This window comes from Gorilla gorilla, chromosome X (assembly GCF_029281585.2).
Source record: "Gorilla gorilla gorilla isolate KB3781 chromosome X, NHGRI_mGorGor1-v2.1_pri, whole genome shotgun sequence".
NCBI classification, from domain to species: domain Eukaryota; kingdom Metazoa; phylum Chordata; class Mammalia; order Primates; family Hominidae; genus Gorilla; species Gorilla gorilla.
The window spans coordinates 51,069,400-51,090,893 of NC_073247.2; the positions used below are offsets into that span (position 1 = coordinate 51,069,400).

At 38.0% G+C, this 21,494-nt stretch overlaps 1 protein-coding gene across 5 annotated transcripts in view; it reads right to left on the bottom strand.

The window, feature by feature from the left end:
• Positions 1-21,494, bottom strand: part of MED14 (mediator complex subunit 14) — an 86,107-nt gene that overhangs the window by 57,765 nt on the left and 6,848 nt on the right. For all 5 annotated transcript variants that reach the window (XM_055376428.2, XM_055376427.2, XM_031005818.3 and 2 more), the window contains exons 3-10: positions 19,128-19,233; positions 6,932-7,105; positions 6,174-6,303; positions 5,313-5,441; positions 4,584-4,691; positions 3,568-3,700; positions 2,384-2,534; positions 1,750-1,861 (exon numbers count right to left, since the gene is read on the bottom strand). In XM_055376428.2, the coding sequence (XP_055232403.2) occupies positions 1,750-1,861; positions 2,384-2,534; positions 3,568-3,700; positions 4,584-4,691; positions 5,313-5,441; positions 6,174-6,303; positions 6,932-7,105 (937 nt within the window). In that variant the 5' untranslated portion in view covers positions 19,128-19,233. The remainder of the gene's footprint in view (positions 1-1,749; positions 1,862-2,383; positions 2,535-3,567; positions 3,701-4,583; positions 4,692-5,312; positions 5,442-6,173; positions 6,304-6,931; positions 7,106-19,127; positions 19,234-21,494) is intronic.

Below are 21,494 nucleotides of genomic sequence, written 5' to 3' on the forward strand. Positions count from 1 at the left end.
GACAATAAAAGTGAATGAAGTATTGAAACATGCTGTGAACCTCAAAAAAAATGTGTTAAAAACAGTATGTAAGAGACCACACATTATGATTCCATTTATATGAAATGTCCAAATAGGCAAATCTATAGAGTTAGAAAGTAGATTAATGATTGCCAAAAGGGAGGCAGGAAGGGAGAGGAGTGAATGGGTTGTGACTGCTAATGGGTACATGGTTTCTTTCTGGGATGATTAAAATGTTCTAAAATCAAATTGTAGTGATAGTTGCACAACTCTTTCAGTAAAAACCATTGAATGAGGTAATTATATGTGAATTATATCTCAATAAAGCTGTTAAGAAAAAAAGACCAAAAGGCAGTGGTGGTTAGTAGCCTTTCTAATTCCAGTGAGAGTTTCAATTATACTTTCCAATCATAATTTTTAGGTCTGTATTTAACATCTTTGCTTGAGGGATTAAAGGGGAGGGCCTTCTACTAAAGCTTTTAATTAAATCAAGATAATGAAGTACTGATAAAGCTAATGTTAAACCCTGATAGGGCTAATGGACAGGCACCCCCAAGACACATCTAACCAATACATTCACCAAATTTCTGGCAGATCCTTTATTTCTTTTTTAAGGCCCATATTTGCATTTTTGTTAAGTTAGGCTGCGCCTCTCCTTAGTCTCTTTAAAAATATAAGCTAATGCTTTGGTTTATCTTAGAACCCCTCTTTCACCTCTATCTTTTCACTTTCCTTGAATGAGTATGTATTCTAAATACACACTTATTTTTCTGACTTTCTGTCTTTCCTTCAGGCAATTTTTAAAAATCTATTTCTGTCAAAGTGATTTTAATCCAGAGTTACTAGTACATACCTAAGAAGCTGCTTCTTTAAGTATAATGGATTGAGCTGAGCTCTGTGATGACAAAAGGCAGCACCTTCGTTACTAGCACTATTAAGACTTCCTACTTATAAGGCACTTCACTTACGTCATCTAACTTAATTAAAGACTGTGCACTGTGGGCACAAGGTAATTATGGCCAAAAGTAATTGGGGCAGGGATAGTAAATATGCTCATTATGATGTTGCGAACCTATATTCCCAGAATGAAAGGGTTTACTTTCTAAATGACTGTCCCTCAAAGCTCTGAATATACTTACTAGGTAATTAAACTTGGAAGATTTTTCACTATGTCCATGTATCTGCATTCCTTATTTGAACTGTTAATAATTTTTAAAAATTTTTTAAAAAGACAAGGGATGAATTCTGCTTCACTCAAAGGGGCATATTTTACAAGTATATTATAAATATTTGGAATGCTGTTTTATCACTAGAAAAAAGTTTAAAAATAAGGTTCATATTAAAATGTTAGCTCATGTTTCATAAAGTTTTTCATTTAAAAAATTTTATAAATAGAGACGGGGTCTCATTTTTTGCCCTGGCTTGTCTAAAACTCCTGGCCTCAAGTGATCCTTACATCTCGGCCTCCCAAAGTGCTGGTATTACAGGCGTGAGCCACCATGCCCAGCCCCATTTCATAAAGTTTTAAGGAAATCCAATACACAAATATTTCAAAAATGAGGCCAAGCTAAATAAGTAACAAGGGAAAAATTAGCATAAGTTTGGCAGATCACAAGTTAAAATGCAGAAATACCAGCTTCCACAATAAAAGCAAAATATCAGGAAAAAGTCATATTAAGATTCTCATCAAATAAAACTGGATTCTAGTTTAAACAAAAGAAAAACAAATGTCAATTTAAAAGAACCTACAGTTTTCATTGGCATTGAAGCCTCTAAGAATGGCCTTCAGTTCTTGGAGCTTCTGATGAGCTCTTGCATGGACACTGTCAATCAGGAGTTTTTCTATTGATAAGTGGTCGATCTGCATAAATAAGAACAACAAATTCAAATGTGCAATTTAAACATTTTTACTTTAAAAGCCCAAGAGTAGATTACTGTGCTTCAAAATATTTCCTTTTGGAATCACACTGATTAAGTGTTAACCCTAATAGAAAGCAAACTTAAAGTTAAAAATTAACTAATATGGTATTGAGTTAAAAATTAACTTACAATTGATAGCTTAAAAACTATAGTTAACATTTTGGTAAGTAATAGGCGAAGATATTACAAATCAGTTATGGTGCTCTAATGCCAGACCTTAAAATTAAAATGGTATCTGATCTAAATTATAAAATATTAAAGAATATCTTAAAAATTATATATTATAGTATCAGATGTTTTAAAAAAACAACAAATGTAAGAAGTGTAACATTTACTTAAAATAAGTTTCATAAGAAGTTTTAGGAAGAATTAGATATTTTTAAAAATTTGTGCTAAGAGTTTAAGGATAAATGGCAAGTTACATTCATTTAAACCAATATGAAAATATATTGAGATCTTTTACCTTCATGGCTCTTTCTACTAATTTGGAATCAGAAGCTGGCAAAAGAGGATCATGAAAAATCTGTAAAGGCTTGGAGACATCATTCTCATCAATTTTAATTGTAACTTTGTGAACAGATGCTGTTCCAGTTTTTCTCCCAAGAACCTGTTGACTAAAGATGAAATGAAGAATTTTTTTCAACACAGTCTGTTAACTTCTAGAATAAAATAGAGACAATCCATTGTGCAGTTTAGCCACAGCCTGGAATACAGCAGGCCCTCAGTGTTTGTGGAGGGAATAATAATGGGAAGATAGCTATTCTGTAATCCAATACAATATTTGATTTATTGCATTAAAAAAAGACATATAATTTAAAAATAAAATATATGCACACATGAAAAAGAACCCCAAAACAAAAACTACCTGTCTTCTAAGTAGTATCTACTCACCTCTGACTCCTTTACAGAAAATGGGGATCATTTGGGATAATAAGATGCCGGGGTGGGGAGAAAAACAGGAATCAAGTAAAGTTCAAACAGGGAATTGAGAGTTACAAACAGTCCAATACGAATTTTCTCCCAAAGAAAGTTTTTAACAGGCACAATTCAAAGTGGAAAACTGTGATAAGCATGCATGTTTTAAAAAATGATACCCAACAATCTAACCTAATGGTCTTTTCTAACCTAACGGTCTTTTAGCAATTTGGTATAAACCCAAAGTAAACTAACCTCTCAAACTTTTTAAGAATAGTAAGTCTTAGTACAAACAGGTAAATGTCTATGTATTTAAAACATGTTCTAAGACAGGTGTCAACTATGGATGTCCTATGTGGTCTACATAATACTATGGGACCTTACTACACAAAAGCATGTTACTAGAGGTGCATAGCTATTGGTATACAGTCATTCCTTGGTGTACTTGGGAGACTGGCTCCAGGATTCCCGTCCCAATACCAAAATCCACGCAAACTCACGTCCTGCAGTCAGTCCTGCGGTCAGCCAGCAGAACCCACGTATAGGGAAGGTTGGCCCTATACGCAGGTTTCACATCTTGCAAATTGATCTGCATATAAGTGGACCCACACAATTCAAGCTTGTGTTGTCCAAGGGTCAACTGTATATTAAATCAGACGTATGAGAGAAAAAGAGAAATAAAAAGAGTATTTACAGTCATAGCACGAACCCACCAGAACTGATTTTACTTACTTCCAAACTGAAAGGGAGAGGCACTTTCCAGCATGATACCTTTCCACCTGCACAAGGTCTCCCCACCGTTCTCGGATTAACATTAGAGTTTGGGAATGTAACACTTCTAACTGAAGTGATAAACAGAAAGAATCTGATAGATGTTGTTAAGTAAAATTAATACATTACACCAACAGTCAATCAAGTCCAGGTGAACTTCATTTAAGGAAGGTTCTCTTATTGAAAACCTGGAGAAAAATTTCTGAAGAAAATTTCTGAAATGATTATTTCTCCAATGCCTCATCGTAAAAAGTATTATAATTTATAGCATACTTTCAGAAAAAGGTTTTATATTTAATTTTAAACCAATATAAAACCATAAAGTCTGGGTTGTGTCTTAATTCATCATAGTTTAGAGAACATGGATTGACCAAATAGTACTATTTTTTTCACCAAAGAGTACTTTTTTATTATTATTATTTTGTGTGTGTGTGTGACGGAGTCTTGCTCTGTCATCCAGGCTGGAGTGCAGTGGCACGATCTCGGCTCACTGCAACCTCTGCTTCCTGGGTTCAAGCGATTCTCCTGTCTCAGGCTCCCTAGTAGCTGGGATTACAGGTGCCCGCCACCACACCAGGCTTCTTTTTTTTTTTTGGATTTTTAGTAGAGACGGGGTTTCACCATGGTGGCCAGGCAGGTCTTGAACTCCTGACCTCAAGTGATACACCCGCCTCAGCCTCCCAAAGTGCTGGGATTACAAGCATGAGCCACCGTGCCCAGCCTCAAACAATACTATTTTTAACTAATCACTTTTTGCTTTTACCTGCAAAGTCAACAGTAAAATTTTAAATTTGGTTTATTACAAACATATCACTATTCTTCACTATTCTCCAGCCCTATTTGCACCTCAAAAAGGGTGGGGGAGACGGGGCCAAGGAATGTAGGCTGCTACAGTTCAAGACTAAGGACAAATGAAAAATGTGGGAGAGGTATCACAAAATCCTTACAAACACATGTCTCAAATTTCAGAAGGATACGTAGGCAGTTGTACATATCCTGAAGAGGTTTCTCATCAGCAAAGAGCCTAGACTGCACCAGTTGATGGATGAAGCTGATTTGCATGCTATGAACCAAAGCTCGCCCATCTTCCATTGGCAGAAGAAAAGAAAGCAGTTAATCAAATAGGTGTACAAGTGTGTCACTATACCAACTAAGGAAGCACATAATAACAATGAATTTTTTTAAAAAGCACTGAAATTATCTACAGAAACTTGACATTGTACTCTGAGAAACACTGAAACGTCCATGGTCAATAGGCAGTTACAATTATAAAACTTGCTTCAAATTACAGGATAAATTGCTGCATGCATTTATTATTTTGCAGGAATATATATAGAGAGAGACAGGATCTTGCTCTGTCACCCAGGCTAGAGTGCAGTGGCGTGATCATGGCTCATTGCAGCCTCAACCTCCCTGGGCTCAGGTGATCCTCCCACCTCCCAACCCCAGCCTCCCAAGTAGCTGGGACTACAGGAACACACCACCACGCCTGGCTAATTTTTAAATTTTTTGTAGAGACAGGGTCTTGCTATATTGTCTAGGCTGGTCTCAAACTCCTGAGCTCAAGCGATCCACCTGCCTCGGCCTCCCAAAGTAGTGGGATTACAAGCATGAGCCATCATCCCCAGCCGGGAATATTTCAATAATATAAAAATATCAAACATTTAAATTAATACTTATGATTTAAATCACTACTTATGATTTACCTCCTGTTTCCTTATCCTCAACTAGAATTTCTAGCTTGAGAAGACGCCATGGAACATCAGGGTCATCTCCCATCACAGTCAAGGTGGCTTCAAATTCTCCTTCAACACGAAACTTCACCCGGCCATTTGCTTTTAGAAGAAAAAGATGAAGAAAAAGAAGTGTACTTTGCTAGAAAATGAGAATCTTCCTCCTGACCTAGAACTTTCAGTCTTACTTATAAAAATTTTTAAATAGATTGAAGGTTCTTTCATAAGGTTCCAACAATTCAATGGTTCCTGAATAAGAAGTAGCCAGCTTCCAGAAGAAATGAAAGGCAACTCTTCTAACATAAATGAACAATATTTTCTTGAGGCTCAACTCTGGGGACTCTTCTCTCTTTCCAGCCCCACTCCCAAGCTGCAAATACCAGCACTGTATTTCTAGGTACTAAAGAGAAATGATACAGCTGGCAAGTCATAGAATCAAACACCATAAAACTGTCAGTCAAATCTTCATAATGCTATTTTTCCTTGAATAAAACCCAAAAAGCTGTTTAGGAAAATATTCTAACATGCAAATTCTGTCACCCAGGCTGGAGTACGGTGGTGCAATCTTGGCTCACTGCAACCTCTGCCTCCCAGGTTCAAGCAATTCTCATGCCTCAGCCACCCGAATAGCTGGGATTACAGGTGCGGGCCACCGCACCCGGCTAATTTTTGTATTTTTAGTAGAGATGGGGTTTCACCATGTTGGCCAGGCTGGTCTCAAACTCCTGACCTCAAGTGATCTGCCTGCCTCAGTCTCCCAAAGTGCTGAGATTACAGGCATGAGCCACCGCACCTGGCCATCAACTCTTAAAAAAATAAATTTCAGATACATACCAACTGTAAGATTTGCTAACTGAGGAGGAAGATCTGTGGTTACAAGCCGATGTCTAAGAATCTGATTCAGCTGATGGAGTGTGGCTTGTTTTTCAATTTTGGTAATTGGGTCTGGAGGAATAATTTTATCCTGCAAAAAAATTTAAGTGATTTTTAAATAATGTACAAAAGGGGATTTTTTTTTTCAATCTTTTCCTGTCTTTATACAGTGTTGCGTACTTTACCTAAGAGAATCTCAACACTCATTTCTGCAGTCTACATACAAAAACAATGGCCATTACTATCATGCATAAGAGCAACAATGATTCTAGTCATTTAGCTAAGATCATAATACAACATGACCTCCCTTATGCTCTATTCATAAACCAACTAAATATCACTTGATAGCTTCCACAAGTTCTTACAAGTATAAAATACAACATGGCACCAAGTCAGTAAACTACCAAAACAATAAAAGTTTAAAACACTTTCAAAAAGCAACTAGCACGTAGCATTTTCACATCTGAAATAGATGTTATGTCTGCACATCCACGCACCCCTGGGGGAAAAAAAAATAAAACCTTTACCCATTTTGATATCTACTCACATCTGGCCCCAACTTATTTCAAAAAAGCACAACTTTAGTTACAGAGAAAAAAAGCAAACTATATGTACTGTTTGTTTTAACAATGTTTTTTGCTGGGCTACTTAATAATACAATACAATCCAGTGCCAAAACCTTTAGTTTTTAGGAACATGGGGGCAAGCAAAGAACTTACCCTAATGCAGGTTGGCAGCCGTGGGTAAGATCCAGTAGTTAGTACATCAATGGCATATGGGATGGCAAAACTAGGCAGGCGTGCATGGACCAGAGCATCTCTAGCTAACGAGGCCAGGCGATCAGCAGTGTCCACAAACAGGATGGCTTGCTGATCTAAAAAGCTTGAAATCATCTTTAAAGTAAAGGGTAAATGTATTAAGCATCCCTGAAAATTATCTCCTTTTCACACTAAATATTGTTAAATCATTCCAAAGTAAACTTCAAGGGGAATTAGTATCAGTTTTCCATATTTCAAAGTAGTTCTTCAAATATTCTCCAGTAACTTGAAGAAGAAATATTTAATACACTTGTATTTGATATTAAGAGCAATAATTTTCTGTCACTTTAAGTAAAAGCTTTCTAATTCATTTCTCCATCCTTAACATTACACACACATAATATCAAAGTTAGGAAAAATAAGTAGAATAAAATGGTTTTTTCCTCTTACAGACTTCCAGAGTTGGTTGGTAATGAAGGAGTTAAAAGCATGGACTCCTAGACCTAGACTGCCTTGTTCTCCATTTTAACTCTGCTACTTACCAGTCCTGTAACCTTGGGCAAGTAACTTAACCTCTTTGTGCCTCAGCTTTTTTCAACTGTAAAATGGAGGTGATCATGATTCCCAATCTCATAAAGTTGTTCTCTGTATTAAAAGATAATGCAAAATAGAGAACAGAGAAATCCACACATAGCCAACTCATTTTCCAAAAAAGCACCAAGAACATACACTGGGGAAAGGACAGTTTCTTTAATAAATGGTGATGGGAAAACTCGATAACCATCATATGCAAAAGAATGAAACTAGACCCCCATCTCTCACACTATACAAAAATGAACTGAAAATGAATTAAAGGCTTAAGCATGAGACCTGAGACTATGAAACTACTAGAAGAAAGCATTGGAAAAATGCTCTAAGACATTGGCCTGGGCTGGGTGCGGTGGCTCAGGTCTGTAATCCCAGCACTTTGGGAGGCCAAGGCGGGTGGGTCACAAGGTCAGGAGATTGAGACCATTCTGGCTAACATGATGAAACCCTGTCTCTACTAAAAATACAAAAAATTAGCTGGGCACGGTGGCACGAGCCTGTAGTCCCAGGTACTCGGGAGGCTGAGGCAGGAGAATTGCTTGAACCCGGAAGGCGGAGGTTGCAGTGAGCCAAGATCGTGCCACTGCACTCCAGCCTGGGCGGTAGAGCGAGACTCCGTCTCGGGGAAAAAAAAAAAAAAAAAAAAAAGACAGACAACAAAAGCAAAAATAAACAAAAGAGATTATATCAAGCTAAAAAGCTTCTGCACAACAAAAGAAATAATCAACAGTGTGAAGAGACCACCCACAGAATGGGAGAAAATGTCTGCAAAATATCCATCTGACAAGGGATTAATATCCAGAATACATAAGGAACTCAACTCAATAGCAAAATAAAACCAAATAACTCCACTTAAAAAATGAGCAAAATACCTGAATAGACATTTCTCAAAAGAAGACATACAAATGGCCAAAAGGTATTATGAAAAAATGCAACATTACTAATCATCAAGGAAATGTAAATAAAAACCACAATGAGATATCATCTCACCCCAGTTAAAATGACTATTATCAAAAAGACAAAAAATAACAGATGCTTGTGAGGATGTGGAAGAAGGGGAACCCTCACGCTGTTGGTGGGAATGTGAAGTACTACAGCCACTACAGAGAACACTATGGAGGTTCCTCAAAAAAAAAACTAAAAATAGGCTGTGTGTGGTGGCTCACATATGTAGTCCTAGCATTTGGGGAGACAGAGGCAGGAGGACTGCTTGAGCCCAGGACTTGCAGACCAACCTGGACAACATAGGGAGACCCTGTCTCTACAAAAAATTAAAAAACAAAAAAATTAGCCTGGCATAGTGGTGTATGCCTGTGGTCTCACAGCTACTAGGGAGGATCACTTGAGCCCAGGAGGTTGACGCTGCAAAGAGCCATGACTGTGCCACTGCACTCCAGTCTGGGTGACAGAATGAGACCCTGTCTCAAAAAAAAAAAAAAAAAAAAAAACCACTAACAACTAAAAATATAATTACCATATGATCCAGCAATTCCACTGCTGAGTATATATATATTCAAGAGAAAGGAAATCAGCATACCAAAAAGATATCTGCACTCCCAGGTTTACTGCAGCACTACTCACAATAGCCAAGATACAGAATCAACCCAAGTGTCCATCAACAGATGAATAAAGAAAATACAGTACATATACACAATGGAATACTATTCAGCCATAAAAAAGAATGAAAGCCTGCCGTTTGCAACAGCACGTATGGAAGTGAAGGTCACTATGGTAAGTGAAATAAGCCAGGCACAGAAAGACAAGTATTGCACATTCTCTCTCCTATGTGGGAGTTAAAAAAGTGGATAACATGGAAGTAGAGAGTAGAATGCTGGTTAGGAGAAGCTGGGAAGGGGGGAGGAGGTATGAAGAAAAGTTGGTACAAAAATATAGTTAAAAGGAATAAGTTCCAGTATTTCATAGTAGAGTAGGGAAATTATAACTAACAATAATTTATTGTATATTCAAAACGACCAGAAGAGAAGAACTGTAACATTCCCAACACAAAGAAAAACGTCTGAGGTAATTAATATCCCAATTATCCTGCTTTGATCACTATGTACATGTATCAAAATATCACATGTACCCCCAAAATATGTACAACTATGATATATCAATTGAAAAAAAAAAAGAGTTAACACATAAAAAACCTTTAGAACAGTGCCTAGAAAGAACATAGAAAACACTCCAAAACACCCATTATGAGATACAGGTCAACTTCATGCCCAATACAGAAATCCTTTCCATCAGTTTTCTACCCAGTGCATTTCATAAGGATACCTAAACTAGTAGAGCTCATCACAGAGCTAAAAACTACCTCCCTAAAACCTTTATCTTCTAGTTCATGGTTTTTTTGTTGTTGTTGTTTCGTTTTGTTTTGTTTTTGAGACAGAGTCTTGCTCTGTCGCCCAGGCTGGAGTGCAGTGGCATGATCTCTGCTCACTGCGACCTCCACCTCCCGGGTTCAAGCAATTCTCCTGGCTCAGCCTCCTGAGTAGCTGGGATTACAGGAGTGCACCACCACCCCCAGCTAATTTTTGTATTTTTAGTAAAGACGGGTTTTCACCATGCTGGCCAGGCTAGTCTCGAACTCCTGACCTCAGGTGATCCACCCGCCTCAGCCTCCCCAAGTGCTGGGATTACAGGCGTGAGCCACTGCACCCGGCCATCTTCTAGTTCTATTCTAGAACAACACTTAAAGTTTTCTCTCTCATGTCCTTCAAACAGGCTGTCAGTGGCCAACTTAAAACATAGTACCCAGAATTAATACCAACATCACACAAACACAGTGCTCTACAATTTCTCAGTGTTTTCAAACATTTTATTTGATTTTTGCAACTCTAGGAAGTACAACCAGATAATTACTATGATCTTAGAGATGAGAAAATTGAGGCTTAGGTTAAGACACTTGCCCAAAGAAAGTCAATAATCAGAAGAGCTGAAACAACAACAACAAAAATAATTCTTCTAATTCTTAGTTAGACCCAATATACAGCATGGTCCAGTAAAAATGCTACCTTCTATGACTAGTACAATGAATTTCTATCAATGCCACCAACACTAACTTCTTATTAACAGTCATGACACTGCTAATACATTCTCAACTTTTTAACTGGCTTTTACTCAGATTTAGGCCATCTCACATCTCCCTTAACTCAGGTCACTGTAAAAATGCTTATCAGACCAAGGTCAAGCTCAAAGAGTACCAAAGACCTCCCCAGCAGAAAGACATGCATCAGCCCTACTGGGATGCCACAGTTTATCCAGCCCCTATCGCTCCACTTAAACATAAACAATTAATGAAACACTCTCTAAACTACTTCACTGAACTCAAAATACACTAGCTTCAGCTACATTCCTTGAACTTAGAAATACAATTAATAAAGATAAAACTTGGCTGGGTGTGGTGGCTCACACCTGTAATCCCCAGCAGTTTGGGAGGCAGAGGCGGGAAGACTGCTTGAAGCCAGGAGTTCGAAACCAGCCTGGGCAACCAAGTAAGACCCCATCTCTATAAAAACTTTTTAAAAATTAGATGGGCACAGTAGTGTGAGTGCCTGTGGTCTCAGGTACTCAGGGAGGCTGAGGTGGGAGGGCTGCTTGAGCCCAGAAGTTTGAGGTTGCAGTGAGCTGTGATTACACCACTGCACTCCAGCCTGGGTGACAGAGTGAGACTTCATGTCTTAAAATAAATAAATAAAAGATAAAACTTGAGTTTTGAGTAACTGATTAGTGAATCCATTCACATAGTCTTAGTTCACAAAGAACTAATCCATATTATTTTTAGGTATTCACACACCAGCTGTGAATATGTTTAATAATAATCTCCTTTAGAATTTAACACCAAATAAATGTTTCTGTAAACAAGATACACAAATGGCCAATAAGCACATGAAAACATGTTCAACATCTCTGGTCATCAGGAAAATACAAATCAAAAGTTTAACGAGATGCCACTTCATACCTACTAGGATGGCTAGACTCAAAAAGTCAGGTAACAACAAGTGTTGGCATAGATGTGGAGAAACTAAACTTCCATACATTGCTGGTGGAAATGTAAAATGGTGTGGCCACTTTGTAAAATAGTCTGGCAGTTCCACAAAAAGTTCAACAAAGAGTTACCATATGACCTAACCATCCCACTCCTAGGTATACACTCAAGAGAAATAAAAGCATACATCCTGACAGTTGGACATGACTATTTATAACAGCATTAGTCATAATAATCCAAAACTGGAAACAACCCAAATGCCTATTAACTGATGAACAGATAAACAAAATGTAGTATATCCATGCAATTCAGCCATAAAAAGGAATGTAGTGACACAAGCTACCACATGAATCAATCTTGAAAATACTACACTAAAAAAATAAATGCTAAGTTAAAGAAGCCAATCACAACACAACACATTTGATTCCATTTATATGAAATGTTCAGAATAGGCACATCTATTGAAACAAAGTACATTAGTGGCTGCTTAGGGCTAGAGGAGAGCTGGGGTGGTAACTCAAGGGCACAGGTTTTCTTTCTGAGGTGATGAAAATGTTCTAAAATTGACTGTGATGATGGTTGCACGTATCTGTGAATATAACAAAAACCACTGAATTGTATACTTTAAGTGGGTGAATAGTATGGTATGTAAATTATATCTCAATAAAGCTACTGAAAAAAAATCTAGGAGAATGAGAGATATTTTATCTTTTTCTTACGCAAAACATTATCCAGGTTGTTTTACCATTAGTCAGAGTTCTATAAACTATGGATCTATACACTCATAACACATCTGGCATGGCTAAAGATCATTATCAAGAATCTCTAACAAACTAGTTAAATAATCATTAGGTTGAGAACAGAAGTGCTGAAACATGAACAATCCCTCTAATTCTCATTGATGGACTTTATCCCTGACATAAACACATCTGTATCTACATTCAGAAAACAAAAATGCTGAGAGGGTCAGAGCAAGATGGTGGAATACAAGCCAACACCAGTCACCCCCTCTCCAGGAACACGAAATTTTTACTATCTGCACACAGAAAAGCACTGTTACAAAAACCAAAAATCAGGTGAGCAATCACAGTACTTGGTTTTAACTTCATATCATTGAAAGAGGCATTGAGGAGGGCAGGAGAGGCAGTCTTGAATCGCTGACACCACCCCTCCCCTGCCACCCCAACAGAGGCCCTGCACTTAAGGGAGGGAGAGAACAGTGACTGGGGGACTTTACACTGAACTCAGTACTGCCCTGTCATAGTGGAGAGCAAAGCTGTGCTGGACCAGAGGGAGCATTTGGACCAGCCTTGGCTAGAGAATTGCCCATCGCAGCGGTTGGAACTTGAGTTTCTCAGCAAGCCTTGCTAATGTGGGCCAAAGTACTCTGGAGTCCTAGGTAAACATGAAAGGCTGTCTAGGACACAAGCACTGCAATTCCTAGGCAACTCCTAGTGCTAGGCTGGACTCAGAGCCAGAGGACTAGGTGGCACATGACCTAGGGATACACCCGCTGGGGGGCCTAAGGGAGTGCTTGCACCACCCTTCCACAAGCCCCAGGCAGCGCAGCTTATGACAACAAAAGAGACTCCTTCCTTCTGCTTGAGGAGAGGAGAGCAAAGAGTAAAAAGGACTTTGTCTTGCATCTTGGATACCAGCTCAGCCACAGTAGGACAGGGTACCGGGCAGAGTAGTGAGGCCCCTATTCGCGGCTCTAGCTCACAGATGACAAAGACACACCCTGGGCCAGAAGGGAACCTGCTGCCTTGAAGGAAAGGACCCAGTCCTGGCAGGATTCATCGCCTGCTGAATAAAAGAGCCCTTGGGCCCTGAATAACCAGCGGCGATACCCAGGTAGTATGCCATGGACCTTGGGCTCTGAAATGTGCTGACTTCAGGTGTCACCAAGCACATTCTGAGCTGTGGTGGCTATGGTGAAAGACTCCTTCTGTTAGAGAAAAGCAGGGGGAAAAGTAAAGGGGACTTTGTTTTGCACCTTAGGTACCAGCTCAGCCAAAGTGGGGTAGAGCACCAAGCAGGCTCTTGGGGTCCCCAAGTCCAGGCCTAGGCTCTTGGACTGCATTTTTGGACCTCCCCAGGGCCAGAGGGAAGCCCACTGCCCTGAAAGATGAGTCCCAGGCCTGGCAGTATTCACCACAAGCTGACTGAAGAACCCTTAGATTTTAAGTGAGCATCAGTGGTGGCCTAGCAGAACCCCTCCCATGAGCCGGTGATGGCCAAAGGGGGAGGCTCCTCTGCCTGTGGAAAGGGGAGAGAAAAGCAGGAAGGAATTCGTATTGTGGTTTGAGTGCCAGCTTAGCCGCAGTAAGAAAAGAATATCAGGCAAATTACTAAGGTTTTTGACTCTAATCCCTGGCCACCAGACAGCATCTCTGGGCTCACCCAAAGCCTGGGGAAACTTGCCATCCCAAAAAACACAAACCTGACTGGCTTCGCCACCTGCTGATCATAGAGCCCTAGGGCCTGGAGTGAAGGTAAGTGGTAGCCAGGTTACACTGAGCCTTGGGCAAGACCCAGTGCTGTGCTGACTTCAGGTCTGAGCTGGTACAGTCCTAGTGGTGGTGGCCATATGGGTGCTTACATCACCATACCCCCAGTTCCAGGTGGCTCAGCACAAAGAGCAAGACTTTGTTTGTTTGGAAGAAACTAAGGAAAAAGAACAAAAGCCTTTGGTTGGTAATCCAGAGAAATCTTCCAGATCTTATCCAAGACCATCAAGGCAGTACCTCTATGAGTCGGCAAAAACCACAGCATTATTGAGCTTGGGGCCTAAGTACCTTTGAATATCTAGAAAGCCTCCTCAAGAAGGACAGACATAAACAGGCCCAGACTGCAAAGACTACAATAAATACCTAACTCTTTGAGGCCCAGATCTAAAAGCATCAAGATCATCCAGGAAAACAGGACCTCACCAAACGAACAAAAGAAGGTACCAGGAACTAATCCAGGAGAAACAGAGATATGTGACCTTTCAGACAGAAAATTCAAAATAGCTGTTTTGAGGAAACTCAAAGAAATTCAAGAAAACACAGACAATGAATTCAGAATCCTATCAGATAAATTTAACAGAGATTGAAATAATTTTTTTAAAAATCAAGCAGAAATTCTAGAGTTGAAAAATGCAATCGGCATACTGAAGAATGCATCAGAATCTCTTAATAACAGAGTTGATCAACCAGAAGAAAGAATTAGTGAGCTTGAAGACAGGCTATTTGAAAATACACAGTCAGAAGAGACAAAAGACAAAAGAACAAAAAAGAATGAAGCACACCTACAAGATTTAGAAAACAGCCTCAAAAGGACAAATCTCAGAATTACTGGCCTTAGAGAGGAGGCAGAAAAAGAGAGATAAGGGCAGTAAGTTTACTGAAAAGGATAACAACAGAAAACTTCCCAAACCTAGAGAAAGATACCAACATTAAAGTACAAGAAGATTATAGAACACCAAGCAGATTCAGCCCAAAGATGACTCAAGGCATCTAATAATCAAACTCCCAAAGGTCAAGGATAAAGATGGGATCCTAAAAGCAGCAAGAGAAAAGAAACAAATAACATACAATGGTGCTCTCTAATATGTTTGGTAGGAGACTTTTCAGTGAAAACCTTACAGGCCAGAAGAGAGTGGCATGACATATTTAAAGTGCTGAAGGAAAAAAACTTTTACCCTAGGATAGTATATCCGGTGGAAACATCCTTCAAGCATGAAGGAGAAATAAAGACTTTCTCTGACAAACAAGATGAGAGATTTCATCAACATCAGACCTGTCCTACAAGAAATGCTAAAGGGAGTTATTTAATCTGAAAGAAAAATATGTTAATAAGCAAGAAGAAATCATCTGAAGGTACAAACTCACTGGTAATAGTGAGCACACAGAAAAACACAGAATATTATAACACTGTAATTGTACTATGTAAACTACTCCTATCTTCAGTAGAAAGACTAAATGGTAAACCAACAGGAAATCGTAACTACAACAACTTTTGAAGATACAGAACTTTTGAAGACAATAAGAACTAAAGAGAAACAAAAAAGTTAAAAAGGAGGGAGATAAAGTTAAACTGCAGAGTTTTCATTAGTTTTCTTTTTGTGTGTTTGTTTATGCAATCAGTGTCAAATTGTCATCAGTTTAAAATAATGGGTTATAAGACAGTATTTGCAAGCCTCATAGTAACCTCAAATCAAAAACCATACAATGGGCCAGGCGCAGTGGCTCACGCCTGTAATCCCAGCACTTTGGGAAGCCGAGGCAGGTGGATCACCTGAGGTCCGAAGTTCAAGACCAGCCCGACCAACACGGCGAAACCCCATCTCTACTAAAAGTACAAAAATTAGCTGGGCATGGTGGCATGCACCTGTAATCCCAGCTACTCAGGAGGCTGAGGCAGTAGAATCGCTTGAATCTGGGAGTCACAGGTTACAGTGGGCCAAGATTGCGCCACTGCACTCCAGCCTGGGCAACAGAGTGAGACTCCGTCTCAGAAAAAAAAAAAAAAAAAAAATACAATGGATACAAAAAAATAAAAAACAAGAAATTACATCGTGTCACCAGAGAAAATCACCTTCACTAAAAGGAAGACAAGAAGGAAGGAAAAGAGAAGACCACAAAACAACTAGAAAACAACAAAATGGCAGGAGTAAATCTCTACTTATCAATAATAACACTGAATGTAATGAACAAAACTCTCTAATAAAAAGGCACAGAGTGGCTGAATAGATTTAAAAAAACAAGACTCAATGATCCGTTGCCTATAAGAAACATACTTCACCTATAAAGACACACATACATAGACTGAAAATAAAGGGATGGGAAAAGATTTATATGTCAACAGAAACCAAAAAGGAGTAGGAGTAGCTATACTTAGGCAAAATAGATTTCAAGACAAAAACTATGAAAAGAGACAAAGAAAGAAGGTCATTAATGATAAAGGAGTCAATCCAGCAAAAGGATATGATTGTAAACATATATGTATCCAACACTGGAACACCCAGATATATAAACCAAATACTAATATTATTAAAGAACAAAATGTCAATACAATAATAGCTGGAGACTTCAACACCCCGCTTTCAGCATTGGACGGATCTCCCAGACAGAAACTCAACAGAGAAACATGGAACTTAATCTGCACTGTGGAACAAATAAACCTAATAGATATTTATGGAACATTTTATCCAAAGGCTGCAGGATACACATTCTTCTCCTCAGCACACAGATCATTCTCAAGGACAGATTGTATGTTAGGCCACAAAGCAAGTCTTAAAACATTCAGAAAAACTGAAATAATATCAAACATCTTCTCTGACCACAATGGAATAAAACTAGAAAACAACAAGAGGAATTTTGGAAACTATACAAACACACGGAAACAATACACTCCCAAATGAACGGTGAGTCAATGAACAAATTAAGAAGAAAATTTAAAAATTTATTGTAATAAATGATAATGGAAACACAACACACCAAAACCTATGGGATGCAGCACTAAGAGATAAATTTATAGTTATAAGTGCCTACATCAAAAAAGAAGAAAAACTTCAAATAAATAACCTAACGATGCATCTTAAAGACTATAAAAGCAAGAGAAACCTGAAACCAAAATTAGAAGAAATAATAAAGATCAGGGCAGAAATAAATGAATTTGAAATGAAGAAAAAATGCAAAAGATCAATGAAACAAGAAGCTGGTTTTCTGAAAAAAATGAACAAAATTGACAAACCTTTACCCAGACTCACAAAGAAAAAAAGGGAGAAGACCCAAATGAATAAAATCAGGGATGAAAAAGGAAACATTACAACTAATACCACAGAAATTCAAAGGATCATTAGTGGCTACTGTAAGCAACTATATGACAATAAATTGGAAAATCTAGAGGAAATGGATAAATTCCTAGACACATACAACCTGTGAAGACTGAACCATGAAGAAATCCAAAACCCAAATAGACTAATAACAAGTAACAAGAATGGAGCTATAATTCATTATATTAATTATAATTTGTCTCCCAGCAAATAAAAGCCCAGGACCTTATGGCTTCACTACTGAATTCTACCAAACATTTAAAGACGAACTAATACCAATCCTACTTAAACTATTCCAAGAAATAGTGGAAGAGGGAAAACTTCCAAACTCATTCTACAAGGCCAGTATTACCCTGATACCAAAACCAGACAAAGACACATCAAAAAAAGAAAATTACAGGCCAATATATCTGATGAATATTAATACAAAAATCCTCTCAACAAAATACTAGCAAACCAAATTGAACAAAACATTAAAAAGATCGTTCATCATGACCAAGTGGGATTTATCCCAGGGATGCAAGGATGGTTCAAAATATACAAATCAATCAATGTGATACATCGTATCTATAGAATGAAAAACAAAAACCATGTGATCATTTCAACTGATGCTGAAAACACATGTAATAGCATTCAACATCCCTTCATGATAAAAACCCTCAAAAAACTGGGTATAGAAGGAACATACCTCAACATAATAAAAGCCATATTTGACGGACCCACAGCTAATTATCATGCTGAATGGAGAAAAACTGAAAGCCCTTCCTCTCAGATCTGGAACACGACAAGGATGCCCATTTTCACCACTATTATTCAACATAGTACTGGAAGTCCCAGCTAGAGCAATCAGACAAAAGAAAGAAAGAAAAGGGCATCCAAATTGGAAAGGAAGAAGTCAAATTATCCTTGTTTGCAGATGATATGATCTTATATTTGGAAAAACCTAAAGACCACACCAAAAAACTATTAGAACTGATAAATTCAGTAAAGTTGCAGAATACAAAATCAACATACAAAAACATCAGTAGTATTTCTATATGCCAATAGTGAACAATCTGAAAAAAAATCAAGTTTTTACTCCTTAACGCTTCTTGAACATAGCATAAAACTTTATTTTTGGTAGATTTTAGCATCTTTGGTACACTGCACTGCATGTCACTTTGCATTCCAAAGAGTGATTCAACAGTCAAAAGACCATGAGGTTCTCGAAGGCAGGGACTATTCCTTATTGAAGATTCCATCCTCTGTGCCCTATACCCTGTGCTTATTAGAGGTTTAGAGAATTAGTAGATAAACAAACAGAAAAATGCTGTTATCAGCCTCTGTGACCTTGAAGAAGCCGTGTAACTTCTAGGAACCTTATCATTTTGTCATCTGTAAAACTGGAAAAAAAAAAAAAAAGCAACTCTGCCATTCTCACAGGATGTCAAGAATTCATAAGCAAAATTTAAGGGAGAACCTTGCAAATTCTAAGGAATAGCATGAATATAAACTAACAATTTTCCCCCTTTAGTTCCAGTCTCATATTTAAAGTCTCCTCACGTAATGATGTCTCCAGCTATCTCCTCTTCTTTCTGATCAGGTGTCCATAAACAAATACTAAGTTCCTGCAGAAATATACATTATCATTCAGAAATATGATTATTCACATGTCACTCAAATCAGCAGGGATAAGTTAAAGCTAAAATGTAAAACTATGTCTATCATAACATTCAAAAAGTTATTTTATACAAAGTAAAATAAAAAGTTTAACTCACCGCACATTTTTCCACTTTGCCAGCATTATTAGCCCATTTCACTAAAGCTAATAATCGAACGAAGAGTTGGCGTGTCCGGCTAGCAAACTGCACTATTTCTATTTTCCTATAAAATAAAACAACTCTTAATGAACCAACATATTAGAAAAAGTATTTCACAATTTATTTCAGCTAAGCAAAAAATAAATAAATAAATCAGCCTTTGCTTACAACCACTACAAAATGAGCCACCTAAAATATTTATCTAAATATGAACTGTTGTCACATTTTGTATATTATCTGCATATGCTTTTTCACCTCAGAGCAATAAACCCAATAGAATGTTTCAGCAATAAGTCACATTTTAAAATTAATTTTATATTGTAATAAAAGTTGTTTACAAAAATATACTAAATTCAGTATATGGTGGTAGAAGTAAACTGGTTCACAGAAGGGATTAAATGAGGAGTTATGAATTATAAGTTCATAACTGAAATTAGGAGTAATTTAATTAGTAAGTAATTAGTAACCCTTTTGGTAAGTGAAAGGAATTGAAACTGATCTTTACCAAAGCCTGAAACTGTATTCATTCTACAAAAGGGCACCAGTTCCCATCCTGCACCAGCATGAAAGATTGAGCAATTAAAGAACTTAACTATGTAACTCTTTACCAAACTAATTTCAATGACAAACTTGGATACATTAAAAAATATCCAAGCAAAGCTAAAGAAATTATGTTGAGTACTAAAAATAAAAGGTCTGTCCATATCTAGTTTTATCCTATACTATTATTACTTTTCCCCTAATACTCATCAGTACTTTTATCTCATCCTAAAATCCCAAAAGCTTTACTAATGTCAATCAACGTGTTAGCTAGATCTCTCAACTTCATAGCAGCTATAAAACTGATAATCATATCTTTTATGGTTTACTTTAAAACACTGAAAAAAATATTCAACAAGCCAGGACCGATGACCAGACCCAGCAGGACTAACCTCCCTCCAAGTAGACTCTGACCTATTAATCTTAGTACAGCTGTTCAATGACCTGCAGATCCAATCCACATCTCTGCATCTTGCCAATACCACCACCATGACGCAATGCACCAAAGTAAAAGTTCTTGCTGAAGTACAATCCTGACTGAAGGCTAGAGGCTAGCTCCTACTGAGAGCACACATAGCCCACAAGCACCCTAAAAGGCTCTCTTAAAAATCGGCCAGCAATATGATTAGTGGTACTATAAAGAGAAGAATCAAGGGCATAATTATGACTCTTTGCCAGTGTCTACGAAGGATCATAAGACAAGACTGAGACATAGCAGAAATGTTAAACACACATTAAGATCCAGCAGATCTCAGGGCTGGGAACCTCAGTACCTTTCACTCTAACTCAGCAATGGCTTATAGAGGATGCAAGGTCTCTGCTCCTCTCACAGAGCAAACACACTTGTCTATCATTAATTCGGTTTCCCAAATGCAGTCCTCTACTACAATGGAGATGTCCCCCTTTGTAAACTATAGTAACATGGTTTTCTGACACCATGTTGTCTCAAGTGCTAGGCAACATGAGTCAGTTTTTCAAAGGCCCAGTTTCCCTTCATACCCCAGAGCGGACAGAACAAATCCTTGACTTAACGTTTTCCTCCTTTAATACTGACCAGCCAAACCATAACACAGGTTGCCCTAATTGTCTCTTTCACTTCTACCTTTTTGATCTCTAATTCGATCAAAAAGTTAAGTTGGGGTTGGCAATGGAGTGTTGCCATTAAGAAATGCTAAAAAGTTGCCAAGTGATTTGGTATAAAAAAAAAAAAAATCAACCAAGGAGCATAAGTAGTGCCAAAGATATGGTCAAGTACCATATACTGTAGTTACAATTTAAATCTCCATCAAATGATTTCTTTGAAACTTTAATTTGGCTTGTTCCTTTGGCCTCTGGAAACATTTTAGCCTTAAGTTAAATCTTAAGCTCCAAGCTCCAACTGAACCAAAATGTTAACTATGTAACAGTAGGAGCAGTAGGCAAATGTCAATTCTCTAAAGATACTTAATAGCATCATTGTTGCAAGTGATAAATTAGCAGCCAACTTTCTTTTTTTTTTTTTTGAGACAAAGTTTTGCTCTGTCGCCCAGGCTAGAGTGCAGTGGCGTGACCTCGGCTCACTGCAACTTCCACCTCCTGGGTTCAAACAATTATTCTGCCTCAGCCTCCTGAGTAGCTGGGACTACAGGCACCCGCCACTATGCCCGTGGCAGTCAACTTTCTAAAGCCAGTCTGCTGCTCCTCAGCATCTTCCTTTACAGACTATACCTTCTTTATCTTAATATCACCCTTAGGGACTTGACCCTAAGTCACTCAATAAAGGTTTGTAGAATAGAAGATTTAGAA